General features: G+C 43.7%; 1 protein-coding gene across 2 annotated transcripts in view; it reads left to right on the top strand.

Moving 5' to 3' along the window:
- OTULIN (OTU deubiquitinase with linear linkage specificity) overlaps positions 1–16,837 on the top strand; it is a 36,186-nt gene extending 19,349 nt beyond the window's left edge. The window contains exons 5-8 of one of the 2 annotated variants that reach the window (XR_010750120.1): positions 5,934–6,059; positions 8,999–9,268; positions 9,910–9,992; positions 12,515–12,651. Coding sequence is in view for 1 of the 2 variants with exons in the window: in XM_066374265.1 (XP_066230362.1) it covers positions 5,934–6,059; positions 8,999–9,268; positions 12,515–12,709 (591 nt within the window). In the remaining variant the exon portion in view is untranslated. Of the gene's footprint in view, positions 1–5,933; positions 6,060–8,998; positions 9,269–9,909; positions 9,993–12,514 lie in introns of both variants that reach the window. The other variant, XM_066374265.1, reaches the window with a different exon arrangement.
- The last annotated feature ends 200 nt before the right edge of the window (positions 16,838–17,037 follow it).

Here is a 17,037-nt window from a genome sequence, read left to right as displayed (position 1 = left end):
CATAGAAAAGTAACCAAAAATAGTATTTTCTAGAAGAGAAAATTATTAAATTTATTTGAATAATTGAGCTGGATCAGAGAGCATGTGTTTAGTTTGTAAAAAGTACTTGGGAGCAATTTGGTTTCAATGTTGGTGCCTGTATTAAATGGGTTGTATATTGTACTTTCTGAGAACCTGCTGGGATTTTAGGACGCACATTTCTGTAATTCTAGCTCCAGTTCAAGAAACTAGTACCCTCTGCATATTGTTAGGAGGATTAGCTTAGGTGGTTGAGCAGTGGTGGTATAAGAGGAATGATTGATGTCACCGTGGGAGAGGCTTTCTAGGGAGGTGGAGGCTGGGGCTGTGTCCCATACTAGTCTGTGACACACATCAGATGAGTTCATATAATAGGTTGGATGATAGAATATTCCAAGAGTTTGGTGAGCAGGAATGATTGAGTAGAAGAACTGAGACAATATGGCATTAGTTGGCAGAAATCAGAAGTCTTGTGCTTATACTTTTTTGAAAAGCAAAAATTAAACCCAAAGTGCTTAGCTGTAGGAGATTTGTCTTACCAGCAACTTCTGAGGGAAAAAAAGGCAAGAGGCTCCTGATTGATTGCAAGCCCCGTATGAGCCCACATGATGTGTGGGCCGCCAGTGATAGGGAAACCCTGTTTTAAAAGGAATACTTCGAAAACATAGTGACAGTCCCATCTTGAACTGGGCTGGTCAGCTCCCATCTCAAGGAGCAGGTGCAGCTCTGTGCCTGCATCCTTAGAGCAGAGGGGAAGGTGACCAAGACTCTTTTTGGGAACAGTTGAAGGAGCTGGGGCCTAAAAGTTGAAGGGGCCTAGAGTAACGAGGGCTTTTGGAGAAAACTGGTCGCCAGCTAAGCTGATTAGAGGTCTGTTAGGTGGAGGAGGGGTCACACATCTTCAAAGGGCGAAACCAAGACCAGTGGATGGAGGGTATTACCTGTCTATCCTATGATTACTCATTTTATAAACCAGTATAAAATCAGCATATCTGTATAAACTATGAAAGCTATTTCTTTCCCTAGGCAAAGATATATGTCATCTCAAGCAGATTACTCAGTATTCGTTTATTGGTTTATTTTTTTGATATAGAGACAAAAGCAGCTGATCCACTAGGCTATTTTGTCTTTTGCAAATCATGACATTTATTAGTAGTGAAACATTTCAGAATTGTTGATTACTTGACAAAAGCGTACCTATGGCTAGCTATAAGCTGTTGGGGAAGCAAACATGAGTGATTTCACTCTTTGTTGCTTTTACTTTAGTGTTTGATAATCATAATTTAATAGATTGTGACATAAAATCAACCTTGATTTTAGGCCGAGTTTTCCTTTGAGCCTTTTTCTTTAAGGGGCTGATTACATTTGTGGATTTAATAGATATATTGATTTTGAATTTTTATATTTTCCAAGAAATTTGATATAAGTAGAGCTCTGTATAATTAAATATATAAACTATGCTCCATAGAAGTAAAACACAGTGTCCCTTGATACCATTGGGTATTAAAAACAGTCAAGGAAGATTGTACTTGCTTTCTGATCACTGTCAGAATATGTTGCGTGTATGAACAGTGAGGTTGTAAGGTGGTTTTCCTGACAAGTTGAGTCATGAGGAAATAGTTTTTAAATTCTCAAGTGCCCTTTCCAATTTCTTCCCTTTTCTGTCTCTATCAGCCAACAAATACAGTTTCTCTCTTGGGAGCATAATCTAATTAGTTGGTCACTGTGGTATTAGTTTTGTCATCTAACTTGCATTGACTGGCAAGAGGCCTGTGTCACAGAGAAAAAGGACCTCATGCCTGCCTGTGACTTTGGTATTTAAGTTTATTAAACTTTACTTTTGTTAAATGTCAGCTGAAGAATTGGCTTTGTCCTTTTCTTGCTCTCCTCTGTCTAGAAGACTTGTCCTCCTGTTGACTTTCCAGCCCCCCGCGACTCTCCTTGGTTTGAACTCTTTTTTTATAGGGTCAGTCTTCTTGGACTGCTTGAGCAGCTAAGAGATGCACCGCATGCTGCACACTCCAGGTGCCAGCGCATGAAGGGTGCCAGACTTGGTTGATGCCCTTGACTAAGCTATTTTGTAAGCCCCTCCGAGCTGCTCCTTGCTCCCTCCGTGGATGCCAGTGCACGCCTGTTGTCACTGGCAAGGGCCTGGTTGAGTAAGTGAGTGGGCGGTGCAGCAGGACTGGAAGACGGGGTGGAACTAAGTGAACAGGTAGGGGGGCGGTGAGGCCTCCCGATTCTGGCAGTGAGCCTAAGGCGTTGGGGTACGTCGGCCACCTCGCCCCAGAAGTGGGATCTCTATCTCCAGGGACCACTTGTATAACTCTGTAATAAGTAAACATTTTAATATTTATTTAGCACATGTTTAAGACAAGCAGATCAAGTAAAACTTAACTAACTCAATGGCTACACAACAGAATCTCAGGAGTTTTGGTACTGAAACTCAGTGTGCCCCTTTTCTACCATCTTCCTGATACAGCAGAAGAACTTGTATTCTGTCATAGTAAGTAAAACCCTGCTTGCTCTTTAGAACTTGGTATAAGTTATTTGTGTTAAGTGGGGTTAACTTGGTATATTAAACACTTGGACCAGGCTCAAAATAAGTCTCTGATGATGAATTTATCTCAGTTTACCCTGATTCTTGGTCTTTCTGAAATGCTGATGACTTCTTCTGACCACTACCCTGTGTCCAGTGACACTCATATGCCCTGGCTGGTTCATGGCACAAACACCGCTGGTTATTGTGTGTCCATGGGCCTTTTTGAAGTCCTGACCGCTTGTGAGGACACAAAAAGGCTGCTCTTAGCAGGCAGATTGGAAGGAATCTGTTTTCTGTATTATTACGGTCGCCTGAACTGCACTGGCTCTAAGTAACCTAGTTCAGCTTTTGGGGTTGGACAGGTCCTGGGACAGCTAAGTTTTCTCGTGAATCTATATGAACCAGAACAAGCCTCAGCCTATGGCCACATGCACTTCATCAAGAATTTATGTGAGCCCAATGAAGCCATATTTTGTTACCAAGGGACACATGCCCTTTATTTAAAGGTGTTCTCTGTACCTTTTGACCTCTTCCTTCTGCTAGAACAGGCCATGAAAGGGAGGTAGGAGAACTGGATTGTGAGGCCTCCCCTTAGTCTGATCTCAGTGGAAGAGCCTGGACTTGGCTTTCTGCTGGTGCTCAGCTCCTCGGGCCTTGCTCCCTTTGCCCGCTGGAAGGCTGAGCTCTGTCCTCACTGCCCCTCACCTCCTCCTCACCTCCTCTCGTCTTGCCTGGGCTGCCTGTGTGTTTCTGCATCTGTCCTGATTCCAGTTCTGGTGATGGACTGCGGTCAGATTATATCCACCCCAACCTTGGAGGTGCTTCGTGTGGCTGTTCATAAACTCGGAAGAGTACTCGGGTTCCTGAGAGGCATTGTCCTTCAGGGTAGAGTCCTTTGGTTTCCAAGTTTCCTGAGCTTTAGAATGTCTCAATGGGTGGGACCTGTGACAGTGTTTCCTTAGAGGGACTTAGACTGTACAGTATTTAGAAACTTATTTTATGAATTAGTTGTAGGGATGATACATTTTCGCTGTTTGCTATCTCTTTAATCTGGTTGGTGATTTCAAGAATTATAGACACTTGCTTGAGAAAACAGACATTTTTATTGTTCAGTTGCAAAAGAAATTATATTTAAGCTAATTACCTACTTTATTTTTAAATATTTCCCATCATTATTTCTTCTTTAAGTCTTGTTTCTTGCTCAGATTTCCCTTATTGTAACATAAGTCCAGTCTCTTCATGTATAGGAGAAAAGAATGGCTATTTATGTGTTCTGTGATTATGACCCCTGAAAGCATTTAAAGTTATAGTCAATTTTTTTCTTCTGAATAAATAATTCCAATTCAGTTATTTTTTTCTTTGTAGTTTCTTTTTCACATCTTATATTTTGGCCTTTGTCCACTGCCTCCCCAAAGTGTGCAGCCTCAACTGGATGGTGACTCTAGCAACAGTTGGAACAATACATTGAAGGAACGAGGAGACGGACTATTACTGGGTTTCTCTTTGCGTGGTTAGATCTTAGGGTTCTTCCTGGTAATTCACTTGAGTGTGTCCTTGCTTTCAGATACCTGCACATTGTCCTGGGGTGCTTGGGGCTTCTGGGTTTCCCTTTATCCAGTTCCCAACTTACATCTCTGTAGCAGGATTCTCTGCTCACTTGCACTTCTCGGTACCCAGTTGTGATTTCAGCTTGTTGCCACTTGAGGGCATTTTAGGTTCTGGTGATAAACCTGAGAACATAATTGAATGCAGCAGAGCTGCCCATGTGCTGTCAAAATACAGGACAGTGTGGGCACTGAGCTAGGTGGCTCTTGGATGGGTGGTCATTTGTCATGCTAAGCCCCTCCTCCTTTAGTGAGTGTGGAACAGCATGACTGTGATAACCCAAGGAGGAATTTACATCCCTTTTGTGTTGTTTTTTTTTTTTTTTTTCATTTTTCTGAAGCTGGAAACGGGGAGAGACAGTTAGACAGACTCCCGCATGCGCCCGACCGGGATCCACCCGGCACGCCCACCATGGGGCGATGCTCTGCCCACCAGGGGGCAATGCTCTGCCCATCCTGGGCGTCGCCATATTGCGACCAGAGCCACTCTAGCGCCTGGGGCAGAGGCCACAGAGCCATCCCCAGCGCCCGGGCCATCTTTGCTCCAATGGAGCCTTGGCTGCGGGAGGGGAAGAGAGAGACAGAGAGGAAAGAGCGGCGGAGGGGTGGAGAAGCAAATGGGCGCTTCTCCTGTGTGCCCTGGCCGGGAATCGAACCCGGGTCCTCCGCACGCTAGGCCGACGCTCTACCGCTGAGCCAACCGGCCTGGGCCCCCTTTTGTGGTTTTGAGTTTTGCAGAAATGAGTTACCCTCATTTTACATGATTGCTATTGATTGAGAAGGTAAAACTGGAGTTACCATTTAGGAAAGGGTCTTAAGGGCCTTAGATTCCCGAAGAACTGAATATATGGGCTCGCTTAAAACCCTAAGTGATAGACAAGCTCAGATTTCACATAGGATGTTGGGGGAATTAATCATTCTTTAATGATCTTTTGACTTGGAGGTAAACTTCATTTTTCCTTTCTAAATTCTGTGGCGGTGACATGACATGCCTGTGCCCAACCTAATTATATATGGATTTTTCTCCTGACACACCCGAGACGGTTGGGAGAGGCTGAGTTCCCATGCTGTCATCCGTCAAGTTGTGTCTCAGCTTGCCTTTCAAACTCCGGATGCCACTGATGATCAGGGCAAATAACAAACGCTCCAGGAAAAAAAGGGAAACAGCCAAAATATTAGTTCAGCTGTCATTCTTTAATGAGCTCGGCCATCACCGCGCCCTCACCCCTGCTTCTTGTTCTGAATTGTATTTTTTATCTTACTGTATTGATTAAGCAGTTGAACTAGAAACAGTACTGTTTCATTGACTATTAAAATTTTGAGTTTATGTGTAAATATCAAAACTAGATATTATTTTCCTAATCTGGAAAGGAGCAGGTTTTTACTGTATCCTGGCATGAGGGAGTGCTGGGAAGGCTGCCCGCGGGCCCAGAGCTGCCTGGAGGTTCCTGTGGAGACAGCCCTTTACGTACTGCCACGGAGTATACCGTGAGGGCTCCTGCCTGGGTTTGTTGCACGGGGTAAATTGTGCCCTTGCATCTTACCCAAACCACCATTTCACTTTTGCAGTCCTTCTTAGGGCAGTATTTTCTGAGTTCTTAACTCTCACATTTAAGTGGTCTGTCCTAAACCCACATACAGATTTGCAGGGATTAATTCTAGAAATGAAGGTGGGTTTTGTAGGCTTTGTGGTTTCTTACAGCTTGGATCATGTGACAGGCTTTTTGGAAGGTTAACGTTATTTGTCTCTCTGTTTCTTGATACTCCAGTTACCAGAAAAACTCATAAACAAATACAGCTGGATCAAGCAGTGGAAACTTGGATTGAAATTTGAGGGAAAGACCGAAGACCTGGTTGATAAAATTAAGGAATCCCTCACTCTGCTAAGGAAGAAGGTTTGGAACATGTGATTTCCTTTCTCTGAGAAGCAAAGCTCCTTCCTGATTGCCCCAGCAGACCCCTTCTCAGTCTTCACTTAGTGGATTACCAAACTTTTTTTTAAGTGAGAGGAGGGGAGACTCCCACATGCGTCCTGACCGAGATCCACCTGGCAACCCCATCTGGGGCCGATGCTTGAATGTCAACCTATATTTAGTGCCTGAGGCTAACATGCTTGGACCAACTGAGCTATTCTCAGTGCCCTGGGCCATGCTCATACCAATCGAGCCATTGGTTGTAGGAGAGAAGGAGTAGAGAAGCTGATGGTTATTTCTCCTGTGTGCCTTGACCGGGAATTGAACCTGGGACATTGATATGCCAGGCCAATGCTCTATCCACTGAGCCACCAGCCAGGGCCATACAAAATATTTTTGGCTGATTTTTTAGGCAAAATAATTTTAGATGAACATGAACTCTTTTACCGAGGTCTTTGGTAAAATTGAGAAATGTACAGTATTCTCAGAGTAGATGATATGTTAAACGAATTGTTTAACTTTCTTAAATAGAAACCATAACAAATGTAGTCTTTGTGCTAAGTCATACTGAAAAGTTTCAGGGATACATTTAGTTCATATTTCTTATAGTGATACCAGTTATATGAATTCATGCCCTGCTAGCTCCATGCCACCCGTTAGTCTTTCTGCTCCATGAAAGACTGTTCATTTCTTTATACCCAGTGCCTAGACCTGAGCCTGACACATAGTAAGCACTTGGTAAGTACCTTTTTGATAAATGAACTGAGGACCCTGACTTCTTGGAACCTAGTTTGTATTTACAAACAATATACTGTCAAAGGAGCTCTAGTGATAAAGAAATGGGAGGAAGAGAAGGACAGAGGAAGTCTTTGTTTTTGCCTATTAAGCAGACCACAGGATTTGTGGGGCTGGTGGCCCATGCGACCCAATTCCCGGTCAGTAGAGGGTTGGGGGCAGGGCTCTGGCCCTGTTGGAGTGAGTGAGTGGGAAGGCTCTTCAGCTCAGCCCCTGGGGACGATTTTCTTTTTATCTCTTTAAAGTTCTTATGAAATTTCAATGTTTGCTTTTTTAGGTGTGTCTGCTGTAACTAGATCTTTGTTTTGGGGAATATTTAAGTGATTTCAATTTACAATAATATGAAAATGATTCGTTAATAATCTAAGCCCTCATTACTAATACTTCCTATGGGCTAGGATGTACACTAAAAGTTTTATCTATTTAATTCTCACAACTACCAAGGTATTGTTGCTGTGGTTATACCATTTTACAGATTAGAAAACTAAGGCCTGACCAGGCAGTGGCGCAGTGGATAGAGCGTTGGACTAGGATGCGGAGGACCCAGGTTCAAAACCCTAAGGTCGCCAGCTTGAGCGTGGGCTCATCTGGTTTGAGCAAAGCTCACCAGCTTGGACCCAAGGTCACTGGCTAGAGCAAGGGGTTGCTCGATCTGCTGTAGCCCCGCGGTCAAGGCACATATGACAAAGCAATCAATGAACAACTAAGGTGTCGCAACAAAAAACTGATGAAAAACTGATGATTGATGCTTCTCATCTCTCTCCGTTCCTGTCTGTCTGTCCCTATCTATCCCTCTCTCTGACTCTGTCTCTGTTAAAAAAAAAAAAAAAAAAAAAAAGTAAGGCTCAGTTGTTGGCATTTAACCTTCTAAAGCCACCGGCTACTTGAGTGATGCCCTCATTCCATCCTCTGGAGCCATGCTCTTGACTGGCAACTTGGTCTATTTCTGGACAATAGGGAGATGTTCCACCTTTCAATCTAAATATTAGAGAGTCCTGTGGTGCAGTCATTTCCATTAAATTTTACTCTTGACTTTAAAATTTTAATGGTTTTTCAGAGAAGCAGTAATTACTGGTGATTCACAAGGACTAGTTTTATGTTGGCTTTTTTTATTCTCATTTACTTCAATTTAAAAGTATATGCATTTATGGAGTTTTCTTGTTCACATAAAGAGTTTGCCTATTTTATCTGAATACCTAACACTGCTCTGTTCTTAATCAGGAGTCAATAAGAAATATATATATAAATATATATATTCACACACACACACACACACACACTTTTTTTTCTTTGTATTTTTCTGAAGTGAGAAGCAAGGGGGCAGAGAGATAGACTCCCGCATGCTCCTGACCAGGATCTACCTGGCATGTCCACTAGGGGGCGATGCTCTGCCCATCTAGGGTATTACTCTGTTGCAACTGGAGCCATTCTAGCACCTGAGGTGGAGGGCATGGAGCTATCCTCAATGCCTGGGCCAACTTTGCTCCAATGGAGCCTTGACTGCAGGAGGGGAAGAGAGAGACAGAGAGGAAGGAGAGGGGGAGGGGTAGAGAAGCAGATGGGCACTTCTCCTGTGTGCCCTGGCCGGGAATTGAACCCAGGACTCCTACACGCCAGGCCGACGTTCTACCACTGAGCTAACCAGCCATGGAAAACTCATGTATAATTTTAAGAGGTTAAGTTTAGTATACTGATGTTCAGGAGACCTCATAATCTTCCCTGCACACCTTCATTTTAGCTTGGGAGTTTCTGGATAAGCCCCTTACTGAGAGGAACTGCACATACAAACCTCACACACACGCACATCAGGTCTTCGAGAAATATTTCCGATGGACTGCTTCAGTCTTTCTGGAAGTTAGGGGTTCAGAATTGCCATTCCACAGTCCCAGTATTTCTCCTTAATGCATTGTACTTTTGTTTCAAATTAATGGAGCAAAAACTGAATAGGAATTTGTGTGGTCTAAAGACTGGTACTATTGTTTGACTGGAAACTTGAATGTTGTGATCATTGGTACGTGACCCATGGTTGCCTACTTTTGAAAGTGATTTTGTGCTGGTAGTATGGAAATATACCAGAGACTTTTAGAATAAAAATGTAATTATTATGTAACTTTTTAAAATTGTAGTGGGCAGGCTTGGCTGAACTGAGAACTGCTGAAGCAAGGCAGATAGTTTGTGATGAACTGTTCACAAATGAAGAGGAAGAATATAGCCTTTATGAAGCTGTAAAATTTTTGATGCTAAACAGAGCCATTGAACTGTATGATGATAAAGAGAAGGGAAAGGAAGTACCGTTTTTCTCTGTGCTTCTGTTTGCCCGGGACACATCGAGTGATCCTGAACAGCTGCTGAGTAACCATCTAAACCAGGTGGGACACACTGGCGGCCTTGAACAGGTGAGTTACACCTTTGGGAGTATAACTTTAACCAGCAAACATTATCTCCCAGTTTTGGGTCATCAGGAATTGAGTAGCTTAGTTGAGTGGTTCTGGCTTGGGGTCTCAGGTGGTTTAGTCATCCGAGGACTCTACTGGGGCTGGAGGATCCATGTCCAACCTGGTTCACTCACCTGGCTGTTGGCAGCGGTCCTCAGTCCCTCACACTGGTAGTTAGTAATTCCTTTCCATGTGGGACTTTCTATAGATGGGGCTGTTTGTCCTCACAACATGGCAACTGGCTTTTCTCAGAAAGTAATTCAAGAAGAGAGTAAGGAAGAAGCCACCAGGCCTTTTATGATCTAATCTTGGAAGTTACACACCATCATACCCTATTGTATTTGTTAGCAAGTCACTAAGTCTACCCCACACTTAAGGGAAGAACATGATAAAGAATTGTGAACCTATTTTAGAACAGGGTGGTGGGTGGGATCAGGACCTTTGGCTCTGGTAGTCTACAAATAAAAGAAGCTTTTGGAAGAGTCATCTGAAGGGTCTTGTTTAATCTTGGCAGCTATAGCTATATTAGCTAGCATCCTTTAAAAATAGAAAAGGAGTCACCTTAGCCAGTAGAGCCCAGCCTGCTCTTGGATCTTTTACAGATATGCTAAGTTTGGAGTTTTACTGAGAGGCCCAACAATGCAGTCCCATGAGCCAACATTTGACTCACTTTGCACTATCTTTGGTGAGTTCATTATGTTGTCCTCAAAAGCTTGTCTTTTTTTTTCTTTTTAGTAGAATAGCCAACCACTAAAGTAGCATTTAGACTCTCCATCCAAAGTGCTACCTTCCTACTTCTACTTCTATGGTGACTCTCCGGCTTGCCTTTTCCTGGTCTATAGGCAAGAATAAAGGTGATGGTCATGCCGGGTCAGGCAGGATTAAAGAGAATTATTTTTAAAAATTATCTACATTTGTAGTGTAGGTTACCTATGCCTCCTGAACTATAGCAGATACCTTGCAGTGAAAAGCTTGGATTAGAGCATGTTTTCCATATTAACTGAAGTTAGTCCTTTCTGGGTCTCCACAAAGTCTGCTATAATGGAGAGTCCATTTTTTTAAAAAAACAACTTTGAGATATAATTTACCTACCATAAAGTTTACCCCTTTAAAGTGTGCAGCTCAGTGGTTTGTAGTGTGTTTATATAGTTTTATAGCCATCAGTCTAATGTTAAGCCATTTTATCACCCCTAAAGGAAACCTCATACCCATTAATACTCCCCCCACACCACTCCCAGTCCTAGGCAGCCACGAGTCTACTTTCTGTACCATACACTTGCCTGTTCTGGACGCTTCTCGTGAATGGAGTTGTATCATGTGTGGTTTTCTGTGACTGATTCTTTCACAGCCTAATGTTTTCAGAGTTCATCCATTTGCGTCGTGTGTCAATGCTTCATTCGTTTTCATTGACAAATGCTGTCCCATTGATTGGATAGATCACACCTTGTTCATCCACTCATCAGGTTGATGGGTATTGGGGTCATGTCCATTTTTTAGCTGTTACGAATAATCTTGCTATGAACATTCATGTACAAGTTTTTTGTGTGGACATAAACTTTCAGTTCTCCTGGGTATATAGCTAGGAGTGGAATTGCTGTGGGTAACTCTCTGTTTAAAATTTTGAGGAACTGCCAGACTGGTTTAAAGCCGCTGGATAGTTTGTCATTCCTACTGGCAGTGCTTCGGAGTCCCCCTCTCCATGTCCTCTCCAGCATTTTTATTTTATTGAAGTGAAGCTCACATTTATCATACAAGTAATCATTTTAAAGTGTACAGCTCAGGCCTGACCTGTGGTGGTGCAGTGGATAAAGCGTGGACCTGGAATGCTAAGGTTGCTGGTTCGAAACCCTGGGCTTGCCCGGTCAAGGCACATGTGAGAAGCAACTACCCATGACTTGATGCTTTCTGTTCCTTCCCACCACCTTTCTCTCTCTCTCTCTCTCTCTCTCTCTCTCTCTCTCTCTCTCCCTCCCTCCCTCCCTCCCTCCCTCCCTCCCTCCCTCCCTCTCTCTGCTCTGAAATCAATAAAGTCTTAAAAATAAATAAAATATGCAGCTTAGTGACTTTTAGTACATTTATGATATTGTATTAAGTTCCAAAATATTTTGTCACCCCAAAAGAAAAACACATACATGGTAAGCAGTCGCTCTCCCTTATCATTTTTAATTTTTTTTTTTTTTGTATTTTTCTGAAGCTGGAAATGGGGAGAGACAGTCAGACAGACTCCCGCATGTGCCCGACTGGGATCCACCCGGCACGCCCACCAGGGGCGACACTCTGCCCACCAGGGGGCGATGCTCTGCCCCTCCAGGGCATCGCTCTGCCACGACCAGAGCCACTCTAGCGCCTGGGGCAGAGGCCAAGGAGCCATCCCCAGCAGCACCCGGGCCATCTTTGCTCCAATGGAGCCTTGGCTGCAGGAGGGAAGAGAGAGACAAGAGAGGAAGGAGAGGTGGGGGGGTGGAGAAGCAAATGGGCGCTTCTCCTATGTGCCCTGGCCGGGAATCGAACCCGGGACTTCTGCATGCCAGGCCAATGCTCTACCGCTGAGCCAACCGGCCAGGGCCTCCCTTATCATTTTGATCATGGCCATTCCAGAGGGTATGAAACACCTCATTGTGGTTTTGATTTCCCTTCCCCTGGTGACTTTTCATGTGCATGTTGGCCATTTGCATATCTTCTTTGGAGTACTGTTATTCAGATCCTTTGCCCAATTTTTAAAATTTGTATTTATTGATTTTAGAAAGGGAGGGGAAAGCGGAGGGAGAGAGAAACATTGATTTGTTGTTCTACTTATTTATACATTTATTGGTTGATTCTTGTATGTGCCTGGACTTGGGATCGAACCCACAACCTTGGCATATTGAGATGATGCTCTAACCAACCCTGCTACCTGGCCAGGGCCAATCCTTTGCCCAAATATTAAACTGGCTTTTTTTCTTTCTTTCTTATTGCTGAATTGTAAGAGTTCTTTATACATTCTGTTTACAAGTCTCTCATCAGACACCTGATCAGTTCTCGGTGATCTGCTTGTTTATGATGATCGTATGACAGAGGAGTGGGGCTGGACTCATGGGGAGGAAGGAGGGTTTTGACTTAGCCCTCCTGTGCACTGCCTGGGACACATGGGATGGAGCGGGTGGTAAGCAGCATCACTCGGGGTGGCTGTCCTGCGATCACCCCTTTGCTCTTTCCCCTCCTCCCCAGGTTGAAATGTTCCTCCTTGCCTATGCTGTGCGCCACACCATCCAGGTATACCGGCTCTCCAAATACAATACTGAAGAGTTCATCACAGTCTACCCCACAGACCCCCCTCGGGACTGGCCGGTGGTGACCCTGATTGCTGAGGACGACCGGCACTACAATGTCCCCGTCAGAGTGTGTGAGGAGACGAGTCTGTGAGAGACACACCTGGACAGCCTGGCAGCGGAGTCCAGGTGTGCGGGCCGCCCCTCCGCTTGGACCTTGGCCTGCTGGACTCTTAGAGTGACTTCCGAGAACTCTTGGACCCTGTGAACTGAGTGGTCTGGGATGTTCTGAGGACTAGCTTTTGATAATAAGAGTTAGCCGGGTTTTCCCCTCATTTATGATGCAATATGTTTTAGTGGAGGCCTTCGGAACACACGTGTAGGAAAGAATGAACTACTTTTCCATAGGGCAAGTACTTTTGTATCAGGAGAGACTCATTTTAGAGAGGAATATGTTCTTTATATCTCAAATCAAACTTTCTCTAATGGTAAACTGGCTTTCAATGTTTTTTTTTAAGATAGTCATTTTTTTTGTTTTAGTGGGAATGGGTCTGGTGCCCTTCCTGTGCAGCCTGCTTACGCAGTGTAGTCCTGGGGTGGTCTGATTACGGCATGGCCTCAGCATCCTCTGCTGGTCTGCACTTGGATTTACATACTAATTAAAGCTATTCTAAAGCGATTATTGAACAGAAGATGAAGAATTGGGTCCCAAAAGGAGTGCTATATAGACTGGAGAAGGAACTGGGGTAGGAGGGATGTGGTGGCACCAGGAATGTTTGCTCTTCAAGGGCATGACAGGACTGAGGCCGTGGACATGTCAGGTCTGGTGCCGGGTGCCAGCGGTACTGTGTGAGTGGGTGTGCACTGCGGGTAGTTGAGCTCTGGTGTCGGGGACTGTTTATTATTCAGCAGCCCTTCGAGCCACCGTTATAATCAGAACAGAGCTAGACCTACCAGCTTTTTCACGGGAGAAAACCAAGGCCCACTGACTGCAGGCACTCATCTGAGTTCAGGGGTGGCATGAGCTGGATCCAGGTCTTCCAGCGCCCTTTTCACGCTATTTTTTGAGGGTGCTTTCATTCCCAAATTCACGTAACTGTGCTGGTGGGGGATGGGTAACAGCAGAGTGTCTAAGGTTTTTCATGAGTGAGTTTAAGCAGAAGGGTGCACTAAACTGAGTGCAAAAAGTATGGCTGAGCAGCACCTGCCCTAGATTGGGTTTGGGAAGCTGAGGGAGGCAGTGTCCCTGGCCATGGGCGATTGGCTGCGTGGTCACAGACCAGCATGGTGACTGGGTGGTGGTGACGGCAGCCCAGCCGCACGTGCTCTGTGTGAGGGCCTGAGTGGTCCACGTGCATGGACCGTGGGCACAGTTCACAGGAACCAGACATGTCGCCCTTCAGGACTGGGTCAACAGCCCCTGCATTGGCTCAGCATTTGTGGGGGTGGTGTTACCCTGAAGTACTGAGCTTTATTTTAGAATAACTTAAATCTTTATTTGGTCCAAATTAATAAAGTTTATAAGCTATCTAATATTTTTTCAGAGGGGCAAACCTTTTTTGAAACGTAAACTTTGCTTTCACTTAAAAATTAGAATTCTTTTTTGAGAAAATTCAGAGGGTGCACAAAACTATGCAGACTGTTACATTAGTACCTTCCCCATTACCTCATCATTATAGTCACCACATTTTGGTAGATGCTAATTCATTGAATTAAATTCTGCTTTACATGTGTGTGAATTAGAGAGGCTTGTGATTTTCACTGTGAAATGCAATGGTGCCTTGGATAGAAGGTGCCTAGAAGCCATATTCAAGTAATAATAATGACTTCCTCTTGGCTTTGATGCTTCATTTTAGTATTTGTAACATCACAGGAAATACGTGCCATTCATTCTTCATATTTTTAAAAGCATAACTTCAAATGTTTAGGTTGAACAAAGCAGTAAGGGTCTGTGTTCATCTGACCGTTCATTCATACCCACTCTTGAATAATGATACTCATGATAGTAACACTCGTGATCTTTGAATTTTGGAAATCAGTGAGCTTGAACTGGACTTCTGGGCAACTTCCTTGTTTACATTTTGCACTTTTTTCTTCTATGTATGATATTGTTAGAGTGTATACAGAAATTGTGGTTTTAGCCACCACACTGATGAAAATTCAAAAGGATGAGTCTGTGTGTCCCAAGGCCTTACTGGACTCTGCTCTCAGACTGTCGAGGCATAGAGGAATCATAGCATAAGAGAAGCCAAGCTTTCAGTGAAACAGTACCTCAGGAAATATCGATGATTGGCCAACTTTAAAAATAACATTGCTTTTTTGCAACATGCAACTGAAGTTACTCAGAGTCCCAATTCTATTTCTCATTCTTGGTCTTGGGCTGGTCAGGTGACACGAGCAGAATAGAAATTGAATTGAAACCAAAATGGATTCAGGAGGATAATCTACTTAGATTCTAAGTCTTAGACGGATCTCTAAAGTGATAAAGGATTCTAGAAGGAAGGTTAGTGGGAACTACACTGTGCTTACATTCCCAGTGTTTATTGGAAGAGTTAGAGATTTTGGACATTATGGTTTTGGCAGAAAGATGATCTCCACCTTAAGCAGGCATAGTTTATACCTTTGAGCTCATTTAAGGTGCAGTTAAACCTAAAAGAATTTCCATCTAACAAGTTCCATAGAATTAACATTGCTCCTTCAGAACCTTTTCCTGTTCCCCTCCTCACCTGCTCAGCTGCTTCTGCATATACAGCATCCATTCATTCCCCTCAGACACATGGAACAGGGATGGCGGTGGTGGAGAACAAGAGGCCAGTGTGTGCTCTTTCACTTGGGACCTGGGTGTAGGTGGAATTTGATCCAAAATGTTTGCAGTTTCTCTTCCTTCAAGTATGGCATATCTGAAAATGTTTTAAGTTCACAGAACAAGATTGACCCTGTTTTCTTTATGTAGCCATTTACAGTTTTATTACACTGTTATACGTTCAGTTAATGCCTGATGAAACTTTTTTTTTTTTAAAGGAAAACAGATATAGCCTTTGTAGTCTTTCATTAGTCTTTTCCCCTACAATTCTAGAGCGTATTAGGTGAAATCATCGGTTGCCACCTCTGACAGGAGTAATGACCTCTGTGGGTCATATGGCTGTTATTCCTCCTGCTCCCCCCCCCCCCCCAAGGTGCTATTTCACCTGTGAGTTTATAGTGTCATTTTTGGAGATCTCCCTGATAGTGACTGTGAAGTGCTGTTTTGTACTTTCTGGTCTAGCACTCTTACCATCCAGCATACATGTAAGACTCCAGTAGACTTCCTGGCTGTGTCTCCGTTTTGATGTTAAAATAAAGGTAGATTATTTCATTTATCTCTTAAGCAATACTTTGCAGGTACTCCCCCTTGAATACCAGGAAGTGTTTTCAGAAGGATAAGCCTCCAGAGGATCTCCCTCTTAGGCATTCATAGAAATAAATGCCTTTTTAAAAAGATCTGTGATTACTTAAGAAAAACAAAAACAATAAACAAGGAAGCCCTCTGTGTGTGTGAAGGAATGAAATGTGAGCGAAAGGCCTGGAGCCCCCAAATAGTTTAGTAGAAGCTGGGCACAACATGGATTAATTAAAAATGGCCCAAGGAACTGTAAGAAGTGAACCAAAGGAGGACTGATTTTAGATGAAAAATGTCACTTCAACACTTGAAGCAGCAGACGCCCAGCAGACCTCGGGCTTGTTATAAAAGGAGGAAAGTCTGAAGTCAGAGTGGAAGGACTTCTGTGCAAGGATTCTGCAAATTCTTTTTTCTAAAGTTTATTAACTCTCCATGTAACAGAAATAGAACGTTTCATGCGTAACACTTCGGAAAACCTTGGTGATGATCTGGTCTCTTCTGGGAGTGGAAAGACCACAAAGCGAGTGCTGAGTTGTACAGAGAATAAAGATGGGGCAACTGGTTTTAATGCTTCTGTAATTCCGTTTATAACATGGAAACATGTAAAGCACAAAACTTAACTGGTTTGGCTGCCCAGCACCTCTGGTGGCAGTAGCATTGGGGGCAAGGCGGGCTTGCTGTGCCCAGGAGGGCTATGTGTGCTGTGTATGCGAGTGGGCGTGTCCTGGTCAGTGGCCACATCGTGATTTTTTATGTGCAGGAGGGCCCACAGCAGGGGTCCAGCAGATTTAGTAGGCGTAGGTGAGCTGTCCCATTTGTATTTTTTTCATGGCAAATTGAAATGTATGACTGGGAATGGTGGAATGGGTTAGCAAGTATAATTAAACTACAGAGTGACCATTATGTCTGGAAATGTATTAATTGTATTGAAGTGTCACATATCAACAAACCATTTATTTCATATGTCTGTTCCCAGGCCTTATACCCACCTGCATATTTAAATATTTTGAATGCTCAGTAATAGCGAGAGCTGTTCATGGAGAACACTGACTGGAGTTTTATCTCATCTTGTTGATTTCTTGGGTGTAAGTCTGGGTCAGGGA

Source organism: Saccopteryx leptura, chromosome 1 (genome assembly GCF_036850995.1).
Source record: "Saccopteryx leptura isolate mSacLep1 chromosome 1, mSacLep1_pri_phased_curated, whole genome shotgun sequence".
Lineage (NCBI taxonomy): Eukaryota > Metazoa > Chordata > Mammalia > Chiroptera > Emballonuridae > Saccopteryx > Saccopteryx leptura.
The sequence above is the reverse complement of the archived record's forward strand: the minus strand, read 5'-3'. Positions and strand labels throughout refer to the sequence as shown.